The 18,489-nt window shown below is 51.0% G+C and overlaps 1 protein-coding gene across 20 annotated transcripts in view; it reads right to left on the minus strand.

Annotated features, from left to right (window-relative positions):
* LOC105490067 (inositol polyphosphate-4-phosphatase type I A) overlaps positions 1 to 18,489 on the minus strand; it is a 165,241-nt gene that overhangs the window by 83,317 nt on the left and 63,435 nt on the right. For 17 of the 20 annotated variants that reach the window (XM_071077285.1, XM_011755345.2, XM_024795475.2 and 14 more), the window contains exons 2-4: positions 3,323 to 3,384; positions 2,216 to 2,406; positions 1,622 to 1,666 (exon numbers count right to left, since the gene is read on the minus strand). In XM_071077285.1, the coding sequence (XP_070933386.1) occupies positions 1,622 to 1,666; positions 2,216 to 2,321 (151 nt within the window). In that variant the 5' untranslated portion in view covers positions 2,322 to 2,406; positions 3,323 to 3,384. The other 3 variants (XM_011755337.3, XM_011755336.3, XM_071077280.1) reach the window with 3 other exon arrangements.

The following is an 18,489-nucleotide window of genomic DNA, read 5'->3' on the forward strand; positions in this document are numbered from 1 at the left end:
ACTATGTTTTCTTGAGTATATAAATTATAATTCTTTTTTTTTTTTTTTTCCGAGACAGAGTTTCGCTCTGTTGCCCAGGCTGGAGTGCAATGGTGCAATCTCGGCTCACTGCAACCTCCACCTCCTGGCTTCAAGCTATTCCCGTGCCTAAGCCTCCTGAGTAGCTGGGATTACAGGCACCCGCCATCATGCCTGCCTAATTTTTGTATTTTTGTAGACACAGGGTTTCACCATGTTGGCCAGGCTGGTCTTGAACTCCTGACCTCAGGTGATCCGCCCACCTCGGCCTCCCAAACTGCTGGGATTACAGGAGTGAGCCACCACACCTGGCCAACATAAATTATAATTTCTTTGGAACTTTCTGCAATGTCTCAGTTTCTTCCAAATTCTATTTTTTGTTTCTTTTTCATTATTATTTTTTAGAGACAGGGCATCCCTCTGTGGCCCAATCATAACTCGCTGCAGTCTCAAACTCCTAGGCACAAGGGCGCCCTCCACCTCAGCCTCCTCAGTAGCTGGGAATACAGGTGTGTGCCACCACAGCCAGGTACGTTTTTTTTTTTTTTTCTTTTTTTTTAGAAACAGGGTCTTGCTATGTTGCCCAGGCTGCTCTCAAACTCCTGGCCTCAAGCAGTCCTCCTGGCTTAGCCTCTCAAAGTGCTAGGATTACAGATGTGAGCTCCTGTACCCGGCCAGTAGTGTACTTACACTTTTAAGGGTTTTGCAATTTGTCCAAGTCTTTTGGGGCTGGGGGGTGCTTAACCACCTTGATCTTCTTTGTCTCTCAAACAAGCAGTAGAATCCTCATGTAGCACAGGAGGAAACTGTTCCAGCAAGGTCGAGTGGCAGGCTCAAGGCCACGTGGTTAGCCTGGCATGGTCAAGGCTGGAATCCAGGTCATCTGACTCCCCAGGAGGTGCCTCTTTTATGTCACATCACCTCTTGGACATTGGTGCCAGGCCACCAACTCATGTTGACTAAGGAATGGGAAAAGGGGAGCGGAGTGCTGGGTAGCACTGGGCTCTGATGGAGAGGCGTCTCAGGCCTCTGGGTAAGCACAGGGATGCCACGCATCACTGACCCCAGACTCAGCACATTCTGATCCACTTTTCAGTATATTCTTATTTGATCCTGAGAAAGACAGCACGCAGGTGCCAGTGCTGCCTTTTATACAACAGGGAACTGAGGGCTGGAGAGTGAAACTCAGCCAACACAAGGCCTTGCAGCCAGGGGCAACAAAGCTGAACTCTACGTCCGGTTTGGCCAGCCCCTCCTTCCCTTTCTCCCATTGGGGTGGGGGTGGGGGTGGGGGTGGGGAGGGCCCTGTTGACAGCTCTAGGTGGGCTCACCTCCCTGTCCCCAGCCCCCTGTGCAGAGCACACCCCCAAGGGAGCGGGCCCCACGCTGAGGAGCCAGGAACCTGTGGGCACAGAGCCTCCGAGGTGCCATCCCGTCCACAGAAGTTGACAGCTGTGAGGGCCCCGCCTTCTCAGAAACACTGCGGCAGTGGCGGCGGCAGCAGCAAGCTCTCTGAGACGAGCCCATGCGCTGGTGGTCGTGTTTTTGTGTTCATTTTTAAGTAAAATATTTTTTGAGACAAAAAACAATGAAAGATACCTACCTAAGCTAAATTCTAAAATGGGCTCATCTGGGTCCTGTATATTTCCTGAATGGAAAAGAAATGACAGAAAAATCACCCTTAATAAACTTTTCCGTTTTCAGATTAAATGCACAAATAACCCTCTACTTTCCCCCAACAACAACAACAACAACAACAACAACAACAAAAACTGCCATGCAAGACAATTTCTTTATTTTAAAAATACTTTGTTTTTGAGATTGCTAAGAAGCCCCTGACCCCACAGCCAAACCCCTGCTTCTCCTGGGATCTACACACCCACAACAGGGAGGGCTTTTACCTCTGCCTGGGCGTGAGCCAGCCAGACACTTGGACATTCCCACACTACCCTGCTGGTGCCCCCCACCACACTGGAAAACGAATGTAGTCAGGCTCCAGCAGAAGCGGTTCACAGGAAGAGGGCTGATGCCCCCCTTCCCTATTTCCTCATTCAACCAAAAGGATGCCAAACCAGGGTACCCTGTAGTCTAGGGTAGTCGTGGGGACTCATCGGGTCCCTCCCAGCACTGCCACAGTGTGGAGCCCACGCGCTGTGAGCTCATACCTGGAGCCCGGTGCAGGCCCTGTGAGGCTCACCTGCCAGAGAGAGGCCCAGCATGTCGGCCGCCACGTCAATGGTGGAAGCCCGCTGCACCGCACGGGCCCTGGCGCCATGGCGAGGGCTGTGCTCTCTTGCTGTCATGATGTCATTGATCCTGGATCAGACCACGCCTGATTACCCGGGAAGCCTTGGCACCGAGCCCTAGTCCGCTAAAGTGGCAGTAGCCCTGAGAAAAGGAGCACTGGTAAGAAATCAGGGGGATGGTGACGAGAGAAACCATGCTCTTATTTAGAAAGAACGTGACCTAACAGGGGCAAGGTACAGGGACAGGGTTCCCCAGCATGTGAGGAACCGGGGTGGACCGTCCGCTGCTCCCCGCCCCTTCCAGTCACTTCTTCCTCCCCACTCCCCAACACAGGGTGTCCATGGGATTGCTTGAGGATGTCCTGTCCTCTTCAATGGAGATATGCCACAGTGAATGACGGTTTTCATATAATCATAAAACATGGCTTTTGAGATTTTCTTGTTCTCTTTATTATGCTCTTCTGTTGGCAAGTCTTGTAGAACCTTTAAAAATTTAAATCAATTCAACACAGCCTCTGTGACAAGGGTAAGGGCTGCAGAAGAGTCTGCTGCCCACGGGCTACATAGAGGTGGCAAAACACTAGCGGGACGAAGCTCACAACTCTAGCCTGCTGGCTTTCCTCCCGGAGCTGCATAAACTTCACGTGTCTGGGTCTCAGGCTTTGCTTCCCGCAAAGCACGTAATCTAGGCCTAAGCGAAGTGGGGGGTGCTGTGCTGTGGAAAGGGAGGGTTCTGGGTAAAACACTGCCACAGGCTGAGTCAGACGCTTCACATGGCTCCGAGCTCCAGAGCTCACACTCTGCTCTCAGAACTAGGTTAAGCAGCAAGAAGGGAGTTTCAGGTTTTTCCAACCCTATGTGCTACAACTCCTGCTGTCTCTAGAAAGAACCAACCTTTAGAAGTTAAGATAATTAGACTGAGCAATAAGCCTGGTTTAAACACTGTCTCAGGGGTCTTCCTATTTCCAGAGACAGCCCTGTCTTCTCAAACAGTGTCCACACCCTGTGCCTGAAGGACCTGGGCGCCTGTCCTTGGGTTAATTCACCAAACAACTTACTGGACATGTTTGCTCTCGGACCATGTGGCATTTCTTCATAGAAGCACGTCCAAATCCATCATCTAAAAATAAGAAAGCGAAAACTTAACAAGCTGCTCAAACATGAAGTTCCTGAGACTGCAATGCCTGGAAACGTGGAGAGGCCAAGAGCTAATCCACGTTTGTTTGAGCTCCACATCCCAATCCAACCTTCTGGCTCAGAAATACAAGTTTTGCCCAAACCCAAAATGAATGAGAAAGAGAAAGCACATCTGCCTCTCCCCTGCAGGGCTGATCTGTTGGGGGAGTCTGGGCCTGTCCTAAAGAGCCAAGTGGGCAGCTGGGTGTGGTTTAGGGAGATGAGGAGATGAGAATCTGAGACCAGTTTCCCCACTCACAAACTACAGGCCCTGGGAGAAGCAGCAGGGCTCTCTAAGGCCCTGCCCTTCGGGATGGATGGGCTGCACCCATCTCATGGGGCTGCAATGAAAACCAATGTGCATGAACAGGAGAGGGCTCTGCAAACTCCACTAGGCTCCCACAATACTGCTGCTGCTGGGCCCCCAGGCCCCAGCCAGCCTCAGCACCACAGGGGCTGTTAGGCAGGCCTCAGGGCTTGGCTCATGAGCCATCCCTCTCAAAGCACCAGGGTCGGGGAATCAGATGACAGCAAGAGCAGAGTGCTTAGCCCAAGGCCGACTCAGTGTCTCTTGCAGGCTGTGCTCCTATCCCTCCCATTAGGGGTGCCCAGGGACCTTCAGCCTGGGCATCTCCGCAGGCAGGGCAGTGTCCTGGTGGGGGAGCCACAATAAAAATCGCCAAGGGGAAGATTTGCTGGTGAACGTCAAAGGCACACAAGTGAAGCAATATGCAATGTGACTGGTAAAACAGGAAAGTGCTTACCATACTAACATCTGCTTTTTACAGTAATGCTTGTACACATTAACAAAACACTCACCAAAATGCAAGTGGCAAAAGGTAGGAATTCATAAATGAGGAACACACGTGGTAAACATTTTGAAAAAGTGACCAAACTCATTTAAGTAACACAATGCTAAATATGCTTTCCTTCACCTAAATTAGTCCTCCTAAAGAGTTTTGTTTGTTCTTTAATGAGAATACACATTGCTGGAGGACCTGGGGGAAGCTGTCTAGGACTCTCCTACATTGTTAGTCCATCTTAGAGTACTTCAAACATTCAGAAAGCCATCTGGCATTAATGATCAAAATGTGTAAATGATAACAAAACTCTTGCCAATAGTCTAGAACACGGAAAAGACTACTGGGTAAAAATGCTTATTGTAGCATTACTTATAATAATAAAGCAATCCAAATGTCCAGCTACAGGTAAGAAAAGAATGTTCTGGAACATCCATAAGACACACTATTATCTGGCTATCAAAATGATCATAATATAGCCAATAGACACATAAAAAGTTATTCAACCCCATGCGTCATGAGAGAAATGCAAACTGAAACCATGAGATACCTCTGCACAAGCACTAGAACAGCAAAAATGACACAGACCAACAATACCAAGTGTTGATGAGGATGTGAAGTAACTGGAAGTGACACTCTACTGGTAGAGCGTAAGTAGTCACCCAGGCTGGAAAACTGGCCGTCTCTACTTAAGTTGAACATACACCTACCCTGTGACCTGGCATACAACTCAGACTGGCAGCTGCGAACAGAAACGCACACTTATGCTCACCAAAAGCCTGTAGAGAAGGTTTGGAGCAGCAACGTTCACAGGAGTAAGATACTAGAGACAACCTAAATGTTCGTCAACAGAACAGATGAAACAATGGGATGAGTCTCAGAAACAACGTCAAGGGGAAAAGTTAAGACCGTTCCAGGCAAATCCATTCATATGAAGTTCAAGCACAGGCCAAACGAATCTGTGGCGTTTGGAGTATGGAGAGTGGTCTCCTGAAGGGGTGGGTACTGACTGGGGAGAGTGAGAGGGCTTCTGGGGCTCTGGAAATGATCTGGGTGTGACTTACACACAGACTTGACTGTGTGAAATTCACTGAGCTCTATGCAGGTGATTTTTATACCCCAATACAAAGTGTATACAAGACAGCATAGCAAAAAAAAAAAAACAAAAAAAAACCACTTACGTCAGTTCTGCATCATGTGTTTTTAAAGAAATAGCCCACCTTTGCTCTGTTTGCAGCCGTTTAAAGAGATACTGTACAGAGGGGAGAGCCAGCAGGAGGCTGCATCAAGACGACAGCCATGCTGGGGGTGTGATCATGGGGAACTGTCTTCCTCCTTCTCTAACGGCCGTCCTCTTGTGTCACTGAAGATTGCGCCCCATGCTGGCCAGAGGCAGGGCAGCATCCCAGGCATGATTTCAGCTAGAAGAAAGGGCTCCTCTCTTCTGAACCTCTTTCCAGTGTCTCCAGCCTTCCATTGCCTGCCTTGCCGCCCAGCTCAGCCTGCTAGTGAAGGTGTCCGTCACCCGCTTCGGTTGCGACAGTGGAGACAGGCCACCTAACAGAGGGACACATCTGTACCCCAACATCCTGCCAGCCCAACCCTTTCCACCCTTCCCCGCAGGGTCCCTGCCCACTCTACCTGCCTGCTCTGCCCTTAGGAGGGTGGTTTGTATCTTAGGCGCGGTGAGGTTTCTGGAGATAGAAATGCTTCACGGGGTACATCTACAAACCAATTTTACACCTGAGAGAGTTCACAGGCCACAGAAACGTTTAGGTCAAAAAGACCTTAGAAGCACTTCGTAATTATTTGGGGACATTTAATTAGAATCTGCAATTTAAGTCATCAAGGCCCAGAACGCAAAGCTAATTTGCTCAGCTGAACGTGATTTCTCTTCTTGGTCTCATTAATATAAGGAAATTCACCAAGGATTCTTCTATTCCCAAGGTCCTTGTTTTGCCTCCCAGCTCCATTTGAAGACCAGAGCTCATGAAGAGGAAAAACTGCACTTAAGTAGAAGAGGAGACAGACTGTGTGGGAGCTGCCTACGGGGTTGGAATTTTTTCTTGGTGTCAAGAAAAAAAAAAGCAATAACCCAAGAAGTGAGCAGCTCCCATTCCTCATGCTGTGCAGTCACGTGACCCCTCCAACAAGCGGCAGCGGGGCATCAAGTGGACAGCAAACCCTGAGGTTCTATTCCACTTCCCATGATGTCCGTTCCAGCCACGGGGGGCAGGGAAAGGGGTGGTGGAGAGGGCACTGGCAGGACGGGAGGGGTGTTAGGATTCACACAGGACCAGTGAAGTGGCAAGGCCTTCAGCAGCAGCCCTGGGAAAGGTTTACCAGAGGCCTAGAGCGAGGACTGCAGGCCCCTCCGCCCCAGGAACCTCTCAGGCTCCCCTGAGCTGGAGTTGAGGGGCGAGGATTAACACGTCAGACCTCCACTTTTGCTTATTCATTGGGGTTCTTCTAACAATAATTTTTAAAAGGAGTTGCACAGATGAGGTCACGGAGCTCAGGCAGAGTGATTTTTTTCAAAGTTGCATGGAGATGAAGGATGAACTATCGTTATCAACCCAAAGAAAAAGCCCAGGTGCAATGGGGCCCCTCTCCCTGCCCTACCCACCGGACCCTGTCCTACCCCACCCCGTCCTACCCACCACAGCCTACTGCTGTCACCGCGGCAGCAAATGGGCTGAGAAGCTTCACTGTGCCTCTACTCTCCAAACACAGGCAGCACGAGAGAAAGTAAAATGAAAGGCTGGCATGAAGCTGACCATGAGTCAGGAGCCCCTAAAAAGAGGCTACTTTACAGGGGCAGAAAGAGGAAAGACTTACTCTCAGAAACCCCAAATCCAGGACAGCTAAAATCATAGACCAGTGAGGTGTCACACCATTCACTGGCACTGAAAGTTACTATTAATAATAACCTCAGAGAGACAAATATCACCTTCCTGCAGACAGACAGGAAGGATACTGCAAAGGATGCGGACGAACCTCCAGCCGGAAGAGGTGCATAGGGCAAGGCATGTGGGAAGGGCGTGGAGCTGCCCTGCCTGCCCTGTGTGCCACTCCCCAGGAACCTCTGCATGCTCAGCTATCCAAAAGCTCCCAGAACTCAGTCCTTTGGAGGTTTGGGGTTTTGTACTTTTTTTCCCCCTTCAGCTTTTAGAGACAGGGTCTTGCTCTGTCTCCTAGGCTGGAGTGCAATGATGTAAGGCTTACTGTAGCCTCGAACTCCTGGGCTCAAGCCATCCACCCATCTCAGCCTCCTGAGCAGCTGGGACTACACGTGTGTGCCACCAAATCTGGATAATAATTAATTTTTTAAAATTACAGATGGGGTCTATGTTGTCCAGGCTGGTCTCAAACTCCTGACCTCAAGCAATAATCCCACCCTGACCTCCCAAAGTGGTGGGATTACAGGTGTGAGCCCTAACACCTGGCCTTCTTTGGGGTCTTTCATGAAAGCTTCATTATAGACATAATTGACTAAATCACTGGCCATTGATCTACAGGCTCAACCTTCAGCCTCTCTCCCCTCCCCAGAGGTGGGAGGGTGGAAGACTGTAAATTCCAGCCCTCTAATCATGGGATTGGTTACCCTGGCAACCAGCCAATCCTAGAGCAATCTAAGAGCCCCCAGCCACCAGTCATCTCACTAGCATACAAAGACACTCCTATCACTCCAGAGATTCTAAGAATACCTCAGGAAAAGAGGGAGGAAGACCAAATACAGATTTCACAATGCCACCCCCCCCAACTCCTGGTGGGGCTCAGGACACCCGGAACACATCCCCTGATCCTCCCCTACTCCCATTGTTCCCGAGGCCAGCCTTGGACCTCACCACTCTGGACACTCTATGGTGTGAGATGGCTTTAATGTCAAGATGATGGGTTCACTGAAGTGGCTCTACTAGAGCTGCTAATCCAACCTAGAGAGAAAATGTGACCCAATCTCAACCACAGTGTCCCAGACCAGCTCTGTTTCCATAGGTCCCCTAGAGCCAGATGGAAACTGAGCCTACCCAGAGCTCTACTCAGACCTTGTTTACACCTAACAGGGGTCCTGAGACCCTTGGGGACTTCAGGGCCACCAATTCTTGAAGCCCAGCAAATAAGAGAATGGGCATCTAGGAGGATTTTCTATGACATAGGCACAAACATGGGGATGGGCACAGGGTAACTAAAGTGCAGCCACTGATGATACAAACTGAATGGGCCAGAGCCAGAATGACTGTGGTGACAGGGGTGGGCAGCAGGGACAGGGCAAGACCAACAGAGAGAACAGGAGCAGTAACTCCAGAATGGCCAAGCCCAAGGTGACCAGCAACCTGGAGGCTCCACTCCAAAGACAAGGCAGCACCAGCCTGTGTGTGGGCTTGGCACACCCACTGCCACAACAGCTCATATTCTGCTCCCAAGCATCCACTCAGGTCCGTCACCAGCCGAGGTACATGCTGCACACAGCAAGGACCAGGAAGGCCTGCTTCCAAGTATTCCACAGCAATAGCCAATGGCAACAGAAACTTCCTCTGATTTATATTTGAAATGAATGAGTGAGTGAATGAATGAATGAATGCCTCTACATAACAAATGAGAACGTTAAGTGCTATGAATCTACTTTTAATGCAAAGCAAATGATAAAATGGGTATGAGAAGAGGAGTGTGTGAACACGGAGTGAGAAGAACACATGAAAACTCATTCTTCCTTAAATATGGCCAACTTGAGGGGGCTGCCCCGGAAGAAGAAGAGAATGGTGAACACTGGAGAAAACTGCCATCTGATGGCAAATGGGAAGGGGTTGTGGCGTGGACATGGGTGATAAAAGCAAAAGGACTGATTCTGGGAGGTGATGCAGGAGGAGTGAGGCCTAGGATACAGCAGTTGGGGTCCTGGATTCTAATCTGCCCACTATGGAGACTCCTCCAGCGCTGCATGTCCTTCCCCACCCTACGGTGCAAGGGAATAGTGGAAGCAAGCAGGTCTTCCTTTTTTTTTCTTTCAAACAAAAGCCAACTGCTTAGGAAGATCTTCACCTTTTAAACAAAGTAAAGTATGCTTCTCTAGCATAAAACACACACACACACACACACAAATGCTGTCTCAAAGGCCCAGGTATTAACTAGGATGGAAAGGCCAGATGCTGCAGGAACCAGGACAAGAGTGGAGGGTACCTGGGAGGCCTTCCTCATGCCTCTCCTGAGCTCTGGCTCCCAGCCCACCAGGCCCCCAGCACCCTGGTCCACAGAAGGCTCTTGATACAGTTTGAATGTGTTCTCCTAAAGTTCCTGTGTTGAAAACTTGTCGTCGTAACAGCAGTGGGAGGTGGGGCCTTTAAGAGGTGATTAGGCCATTTGAGGACTCCGTCCTCATGAAGGGATTAATGCTGTTTCTGTAGGAGTGAGCGGAGTGGGTTCCCCATAAACCGGGAGTTTAGCCCAGTTTCCTCTCCCTATCTCTCGTGCTGGCTTCTACCTTCCGCTCTTCCACCATGGGAAGACCCTCACCAGATGCTGGCACCATGCTCCTGGACTTCCCAGCCTCCAGACTGTAAGAAATAAGTTGCTTTTCTTTACAGACTACCCAGGCTGTGGTATGTTGTTAGAGTAGCAGAAAATGGATTCAGACAGGTGTCGACACCTGCCCTTCCGCAAACGAAACCCTTGGATCAACCTGTGAGGCCCAGAGTGGGGCCTCAGGAATCCAACCACTTGCTCAGCTTATCCCACTTCAGATCCCTCCTCCCCGATAGGTGCAAGAGCCGCCAAGCTTCTCCCGGCCTCAGCTTCTGTATAACGGAAATAACACTGGTCTCACCGGGACACAGAGGAGCAAGCACGTATGTGAAGACACACAGAAAACATTGCACAGAGCTCGGGGCATGCGCTGTCGGCCATGCGAGGTTCTCCCCTTGGCTTTTCCTAACCTCCCCTGAGGCTGGCCCCCACAGCGCTTGTACTGGGGCCATCTGTGAGCCTGGAAGCCCTTTCTCTATAGCTAAGTCTATCTGAATTTTACCCAACTTTCCTACTTTCTCCAGTTCCTCCAACCAGAACTTTTCACCGGTACTTTGCTTGCGGTGCAGTTTACAATCACCAAAAATTAGGCCCAAAGGTTGCTATTGGAAAGGAACATGAGCGCGCAGGCCTGTTCTTGAGGCAATATGGCTTGGTGGCATGGGGGAGGGGAGCCCAGGCAGTGGCATCAGACCTAGTGAGGCACCATGAAGCGTGTGACCTTCCACAGGGTCCCATCTCTGTGCATCAGTTTCCTCACCTGCCCAATGAAGGTACGACCACTGTTGGAAGGAATTCACAGTCCCCCACTCAGAGGAGTGTGAGCGGACCCCGGACGCCTAGGGAAGTGAGGCAGGTGCTCTGTCCCTCCAGGATACAACATCCACGTTCTCAAGGGAAGTGAGGCAGGGGCTCTGTCCCTCTAGGATACAACATCCATGTTCTCAAGGGAAGTGAGGCAGGTGCTCTGTCCCTCCAGGATAGAACATCCATGTTCTCAAGGGAAGTGAGGCAGGGGCTCTGTCCCTCTAGGATAGAACATCCATGTTCTCAAGGGAAGTGAGGCAGGGGCTCTGTCCCTCTAGGATACAACATCCATGTTCTCAAGGGAAGTGAGGCAGGGGCTCTGTCCCTCCAGGATAGAACATCCATGTTCTCCAGGGGCCGCATCACAGTCCTCTTACACTGGAGAGGTCTTCCTCCTCCTCCCCTCAGAGCTGGGGCCCAGCCCTCTCCCACCTCCCTGGACCTGCACAGGGCAAGAGAGGGTCACTGTGAGGAAAGCTCTGACTCAAAGGACACTTAACACACAAGCATGCTGCAAAACGTCCATGCAGTGCTGCTAGGGCTTAAACACAGGAAAGCAATGTGCTTTAGAAAATCAAGCACAGGGGCCGGGTCATCCCAGCACTTTGGGAGGCCGAGGAGGGCAGATCGCAAGGTCAGGAGATCGAGACCATCTTGGCCAACATGGTGAAATCCCGTCACTACTAAAAATACAAAAACTTAGCTGGGCATGGTAGCACATGCCTGTAGTCCCAGCTACTAGGAAGGCTGAGGCAGAAGAATCACTTGAACCCGGGAGGCGGAGGTTGCAGAGATCACGCCACTGCACACCAGTCTGGGCAACACAGTGAGACTCCATCTCAAAAAAAAAAAAAAAAAAACCAAATTAAATCAAGCACAGGAAGAGAAGTAACATGCTGGCAATGCACATCCCTTCTCACCTGCAGACACAAATGACCTGACTCAGGGCCCCCGAGCTTGTGCTCACTGGGAGATGTTCATTTATCTCTGGCTTCCCATTTCCCAAGCCTTACTGTCTGCCAGTGAAGATGGACAGGTAGCACTGGCAACGAGTTAACTTCGTTTACTTAACTGACATGCCTCATTAGTTTAATAAATGTGTTGACTATTATAATACAGGGCCTGAACCAGAATACATACGCACATCCCAGACTCCGATGGAGGGAGTCAGTCACTGTGCTACAGTCTGAACGTATCCCCCAGAATTCCTATGTTGAAATGTAGCCATCAATGTGATAGTATTAAGAAGCGGGGCCTTTGGGAGGTGATTAGACCCTGAGGGCTCTGGCCTCATGGGTGGGGTTAGTGCTGAAGGAAAGGGCTGGAGGGAACTCGGTGGGCCCTTTTCACCCTTCACCTTTTGTCATGTGAGGACACGGCAAGAAGGCCCTCAGCTGACCCTAAATGCCAGTGCCTTCCCAACATCCACAGGTCTAAGAAATACATTTCTGTTGTTTACCAGTCTCAGTTTTGTTATAGCAGCCTGAACTGACTGAGATACCTGGAAACAAAAGGGCAGACGAGGATGCTCCAGGAGCAAAATAAGCCCAGACCGTTCCAGCCTTCCTCTTCCACCTCACCAGCCCCTCAAGGGTTCCCATCTCAGTAGATGGAGTTCTGTCCCTCCAATTGCTCCAGGCAAGAAATCAAATCCAGGCCTCCTCCTTCTCTCACATGCCACGTCCAATCCATCAACAATTCTATCAGCTCTATCTTCCCCATAAGTAGAACTTCAACTCCCTCAGTACCCCAGCTCCCACACCCTGGGAATTTGACCAGTGTCCCTCCCATAGTCCTCAGAGTCTGTGTCCAACAGCAATGATGGGGCCCGTGAATCTCCTAGCAGTGTCTTCACCCTGCGCTTGCCCTGGCCTCTTTGCTGTTTAGACTTTATCTGGTGTGGCCTTTGCATCAGCCACCCTGTCTGGGACTGTCCTTCCTCAGATAACAAGGCAGGCAACTCCCTCACTTCTTTGATGTCCTTCTTGGTTCCCAGCTTCTCCTGGAGGTCTCTGAGACAGCCCAGTTTAGAACTGCAGCTCAGCTCCTTGTGGTTCACCCACACACCATGAAGCTTCAGGGGACTTTCTGTAAGAAGCAGTTTGAAAATAAGTTGCCCTGAAGAAAGTGCTTTAAAATGTTTGTGCTGAGCAAAACAGGTGCTCACAATCTAGGAGATGAGGGAGATGTGTCAATCATCACAAGCGCAATGTCTGGAAGGTGCCAGGAGCAGCCTGGGGCTGGCGGAGGTCTGCTGGCCGCCTCCCAGACCACACACTTCAGCCACTCTTTCCTCAGCACCTCCAATTTCTTGCTTCTGCACCTCATGCTGTTTCTTCTCTGTCAACTGGCAATGTCTTTAACACGGCGGTGCCCAACCTTTTTGGCACCAGGGACTGGTTTTGTGGAAGACAATTTTGGGGGGCTGGTCAAGGGGAGTGGTTTCGGGACCAAACTGTTCCACCTCAGATCATCAGGCATTAGATTCTCTTAAGGAGCACGCAACCCAGATCCCTCGCATGTGCAGTTCACAACAGGGTTTGGCTCCTGTGAGAACCTAACGTCGCCGCTGACTGACAAGAGGTGGAGCTCAGGCAGTAATGTCTGCCACTCAGACCAGTTCCTAACAGGCCACAGGCCAGTACTGGTCTGCAGCCCGGGGACTGTGGACCCCTGCTTTAACAAACAGGTGAGGGTCTATTACGGAGCAGGCCTTAGGGACACAAAGATGATGGGAGGGTTGGTCTAGAGCTACATCACAAAGTGTAACAAAGATAAATGGTGGACAACCTGAGGGCCACAATGGTGGGGACCAAACCTCTTCTGCAGCCTTCCCTTGGGTGAGGGGCTGGCTTGCTACTCTGTCCTTTCCAGGCAGGGGCACCCCTGCGTGCTGCAGCCAGGGATTCTGGGGTTTTTTCTTGACTTAAATCAACCCAGTGTTCCCACACATGACCCCTCTCACTCCCGCACCCCAGGCCTCATTGGTCATTTGATTACCACATCAATTTCCCAATACCACGGACAAAGACGACAGGAACACTGCACATGGCGGTCTGCTGTCAGAGCTGCCTGGTTAGGACTGCAGTCAGCGTGCACCAGGGGCAGCGCGGCTCTCTCTCCTACACCAGGCAAGGACTTTGACAAGTCTCATTTCTTACTCCACTCTCACTTGAAACCACTGGAAGCCCTCACACGATTAACTGAAAGTTTGCCCGTCTGTTGTCCAGGAAGGCCTTCCAGCAGTGCCACACAAATTTCTAAATAAGTGTATGAAAGGACCGAGGAAAGCATCCAGTGTTTCAACCCCCTCATCAAAGGAGACATGCTGCTCCAAGAGGGCCAAGAACTGAACAGATAAGGACACGGGCTTCCTGTGATCTGTGGGTTGGGCTTATCTCTGAGTGTGGGTCCACAATAAGGGGGGTATCATCACTCACCCGGGGTTGTTACTCAAAGGTTGGTTCCAGGAGACGCAGCTGGAAGACTGTGGAGCATGAACCCAGTCTGGCTCCTCTATGGTGGAGGCCGGGTGCGGGAGGCTCCAAACCCCAAAGCAGGCTGGGTGTGCCTTATTCATTGCCTAAGATGGTGGTTTCTCTTCCCTTTTCTTCTTCCACCCAAACACAAGGCTGTCAGGCCTGGCCTGGTGCCTGCTCCTGCTTCCCTTGCTCAGAGCTGGCCACCTGGAAGCTGGACCCTGACTTGCCCCAGCCTCTAGAACAGTCTCTAACCCAAGCTCTGCTTCTCTCCTTCTTCCCTTCCGGAAGGGGTGTGGCTACAGCTGCTCATGGCTTCTCACCACAGAATGCAAAGTGGGCAGCCCACATCCCAGCCACTGCAATGTCCTTTGCTTGCCTTACAGTGTTTTGCATTCACCCCATGCCCTCACCATCCACGCCCTCAACCCCGGGGATGCAGTGACGATGCCATCATGGTGAGAACAGTCATGGGAACTCCTTCTAGCCTGACTAAGACACCATAGAGAACAGCCAGGACACTGCAGGGGGGAGCTCAGGCAGGACACTGCGGGGGCGGGGGGAGCTCAGGCAGGACACTGCGGGGGCGGGGGGAGCTCAGGCAGGACACTGAGGCGGGGGGAGCTCAGGCAGGACACTGCGGGGGGGGAGCTCAGGCAGGACACTGCGGCGGGGGGAGCTCAGGCAGGACACTGCGGGGGGGGGAGCTCAGGCAGGACACTGTGGGGGCGGGGGGAGCTCAGGCAGCAGGCAGGACATTGCGGGGGGGGGGAGCTCAGGCAGGACACTGTGGGGGGGGGAGCTCAGGCAGGACACTGCCGAGGTAGGGGGGGAGCTCAGGCAGAAAGGCGTATGTGTCTTGGGAGTCTGGGCTGAGCTAAACACCTCAGCAGGAACATGGCTGAGCTGGCCCACTGACTCCAAGGCTGGCAGCACATGTGGCCCTTCCCCTCCGCTTACCCATGTCCATCATCCTCCCACTCTGCAAATGAGCCAGTCCACACGGTGGGGGCTGCGGCAGCCCCCAACTTTAAACCCTCCAGCTCCAGCCACCAGAGGCCGCCTGCATGGGTGCTCTCCCAGTTCTCTCCAGCTTGAGCCAGGCCCCCCAGGCAGGGGTGGGGGTCACGTTGTAGCATGGGGGCTTCAACACTACCCATGAGCTTGGGTGGGAGACAGCGCCCACAAAGGCGTGGAGCACCACCACCCTTCAATCCATCACAACTTTCAGCAGCCAAACGGAGATTCCCCTACAGCAGGTGTTGCTTCAACTTTAAAAGGAACGGTCAAATAACTCTCATGTTAACTAGATGGCTTTACATTGTAGCAGACACACAACAGAAACACATAATTAGTTATAAACTCTTTTGTTTAGAACATTTAAACTATTGGAAAACTAAAAGTGATCTATAAATTAACACAAGCAAACCCCAACACAAGGATCAGTCACGCACAACCTTGACACTACAGAGGCATAACCAGAAGCCTCTACATCCTCTACCGTTGCCCAGCCTGAGGCCAGAAATGGCCAGAATGGCCCCTTCAGGGTCTACCCAGCTATCTGGTCAAAACAGCAGCGGCCAGCGGCCACCATTCCCCAAGAAAGTGAGTTGCCAAGCAGGGCAGAGGAGGCGAATGCGGCCACACCTCCCTGGACTGTGAACGAGGATCAAAGCACCCCAGACCGCAGACTCTCCAAAACGTCGTTTTCCTCCTCTGGATGAAATCAAGATCGCTTCAGGAAACAAACGCAGCTTCAGGGCTTGCTGTGTGAAAACGCAGCCCTGAAAATGCTGAGTTCCTTTCCTTGACTCCCCCTCCCCGTCGTAGGGAAGGGCCCGCCTTGTGGGCCACTCCCGGAGGCAAAGTCCAAATGTGCCCAGGACCCCTTCCTCTTGCGAGGAGCAGCCACCATTCCTCCCCTCCGTCTGTTCACAGCATTGCGTTCTCCCAGGACTTCAACAGGATCTGCTGCCAATGCATGCAAGGGATGTGGTTTCTCACAATGTTTCCAAACCACAGAAGAGGGTCAAGACAGGATGAGACCAAGAACTTCTCAGGCCAAGGTGCCTTCCGCCCGCTCACCTGCCTCATCTGGTCTCCGTGGGAGGAAATACCTTCTCTAGAGGTCTCTGTAGGTCAAAAACCTCAAGGGGGAAGAAATTTGTCAGTGCGAGCAACAACAACGCAGCTTGCAAATGCTGCCCACGGTTTTTGACGCGCCTGGTCCTCACACCACACCGCTGGGCTGGGAGAGACGGCTGTTCTAGTTTGATGCCTGGGAGCCAGGCACACCATGGTAGAGGGGCTCCCTCAAGGTCAGGAGCAGCAGTCAGGACCTAAAAGCAGGCCTTACTAGTCCAGTGCTCTTTCTGATATGCAGGACAGTGCACAGCACGTTCATTGGACTGCTACCAAATGCTAAGAAAAGGCGTCACCTGTTTCAGCTGTAGAGTTCCTCATTATTTCCCACCCTGTCCCCACCCATGTCTTCATAAGCATCCCCTGGGGTTACTCAGTCTCTGACTCCATCTCCAGCTTTTCCCATCAAGCAACACCAAACTCCAGTCAGGAAATGGGGCTTCCTGGAGAAGCGAAAGGCAGAACTTTAAGATGAGAGAAGATTATTTTTTGTATCATTCATGTCTGATTTTCTTTTTTTTCTTTTTTTTTTTTTTTTTTTTCTCTGAGACGGAGTCTCGCTCTGTCGCCCAGGCTGGAGTGCAGTGGCCGGATCTCAGCTCACTGCAAGCTCCGCCTCCCGGGTTTACTCCATTCTCCTGCCTCAGCCTCCCGAGTAGCTGGGACTACAGGCGCCCGCCACCTCTCCCGGCTAGTTTTTTGTATTTTTAGTAGAGACGGGGTTTCACCGTGTTAGCCAGGATGGTCTTGATCTCCTGACCTCGTGATCCGCTCGCCTCGGCCTCCCAAAGTCCTGGGATTACAGACTTGAGCCTGATTTTCTTTTCTTAAATTAAGCTGAAATTAAACCCCTTGAAGAAATATTGTTAATGTTTCTGTCAAAAATAGTTAAAAAATAAATTTAAAAAAAAACACAAAAATTTGTGAACAGGGTAAACAGACAAAACCTAGCCCACAATATCAACTAATAGTAAAGTAAAAAAGCAAAACTCTTCTGTATTTCTAATGGTGGAGACAGGGGTTCCATAAATATTGTACAGAAATAATATACTTCAATGGGGAAGTGGAAGGGGAAACGCACCCTCCTGCGGAATCGGTCAGACACAACTCAAGCCTCGGTGTCTGCAGTGACGGCTGGCTCTGCGAGCGGGGCTTCTCTGCTCTGCTTGTCAGAAGACTGTTTTATTTGTAACTGCCTTCTCTTTACTATTACCGACAGGCTTTACTCATTCCTGATTTGGTCAGGGAAGAGTGTGCAAGGTGTTTAGAGAAACAGTCGCCGCTGTCTCCAGTTCTCTCTGGTGACACACGCCCCACAGTTTAAGAATAAAGCATGTGTCCTCCCTCTCCTACAAAAGCTCCCCTGTCCTCTCTTTCAGGTTCAACAAGGAAGCGCTGCAGGGAAAGTGAACCAGCTCATCCCTCCGGCTGGACACATAAAACGTCAGGCCTCACATGGGAAACGCAGGCCTCCACCAAGGTCAGCCCACTCATGAGACACAACAGTCCCAAAGACGCGCCCAGTACTTTTCCCCGAACCTAAAGGCGAAGTGCACCCTTGGAAGGAGAGCTGGGCATCCATGGCACCTCCTAGAGGGTTGGGCAGATCCCAGCAGGAGGCTGCCTGAACCTTTTCTAAATGAGAAGCTTCATGTTCTAGTTTATGCCAGGTCAGTGAGCAACCATGAAGCCAACTTTTTTTGGTCTTGTTTACTAGAAAACAAGTTATTAGAATAGTACACTTTAATATCCAGGCAACTTTCAAAAGTCCATGCTAACAGAGCTTTGGGAAAACGAAGACAAGACAGAGAGCTTACAGTGAATCTGGTAAGACGGGCTCAAGCTTGCTCAATCCCATGGTGCAGAATGTCAAGGCCAGCCAAAGCTGTGGACCCCCTCGCCATTACCAGTCCTGCACCTTCAGCAGGATGGCACGTGGCCCTGATGAGGCACTGAAGATGAACACCAGACACATCATTTCCTTGTAGAGCACCACGTTAAGAGCAGAACTGATAATAAGTTGAAAGTTAATAATAACATGTTTCAGACAAGTGGAGTCAGGCGGGCTCTGTGTATTTTTATAAGCACTAGGAAAGCCCGCTTTCTAATTCGCAAGTGTCAAAATTGGCTTCACAAGAAAATAAAAAATTTTCTGAGTAGCAACAAAATTCCATAAAGGGCTATAAATGTGAAGCCACCACCACAGATCAATGAAATGCCGGGAAGACAATGCTATTTTAGAAACCGGGCAGTACGCCAGGAGACTGGGGACGACCGGCCCGAGGCCTCCGAGTGGCAGCG

Source organism: Macaca nemestrina, chromosome 13 (assembly GCF_043159975.1).
Source record: "Macaca nemestrina isolate mMacNem1 chromosome 13, mMacNem.hap1, whole genome shotgun sequence".
Taxonomy (NCBI): domain Eukaryota; kingdom Metazoa; phylum Chordata; class Mammalia; order Primates; family Cercopithecidae; genus Macaca; species Macaca nemestrina.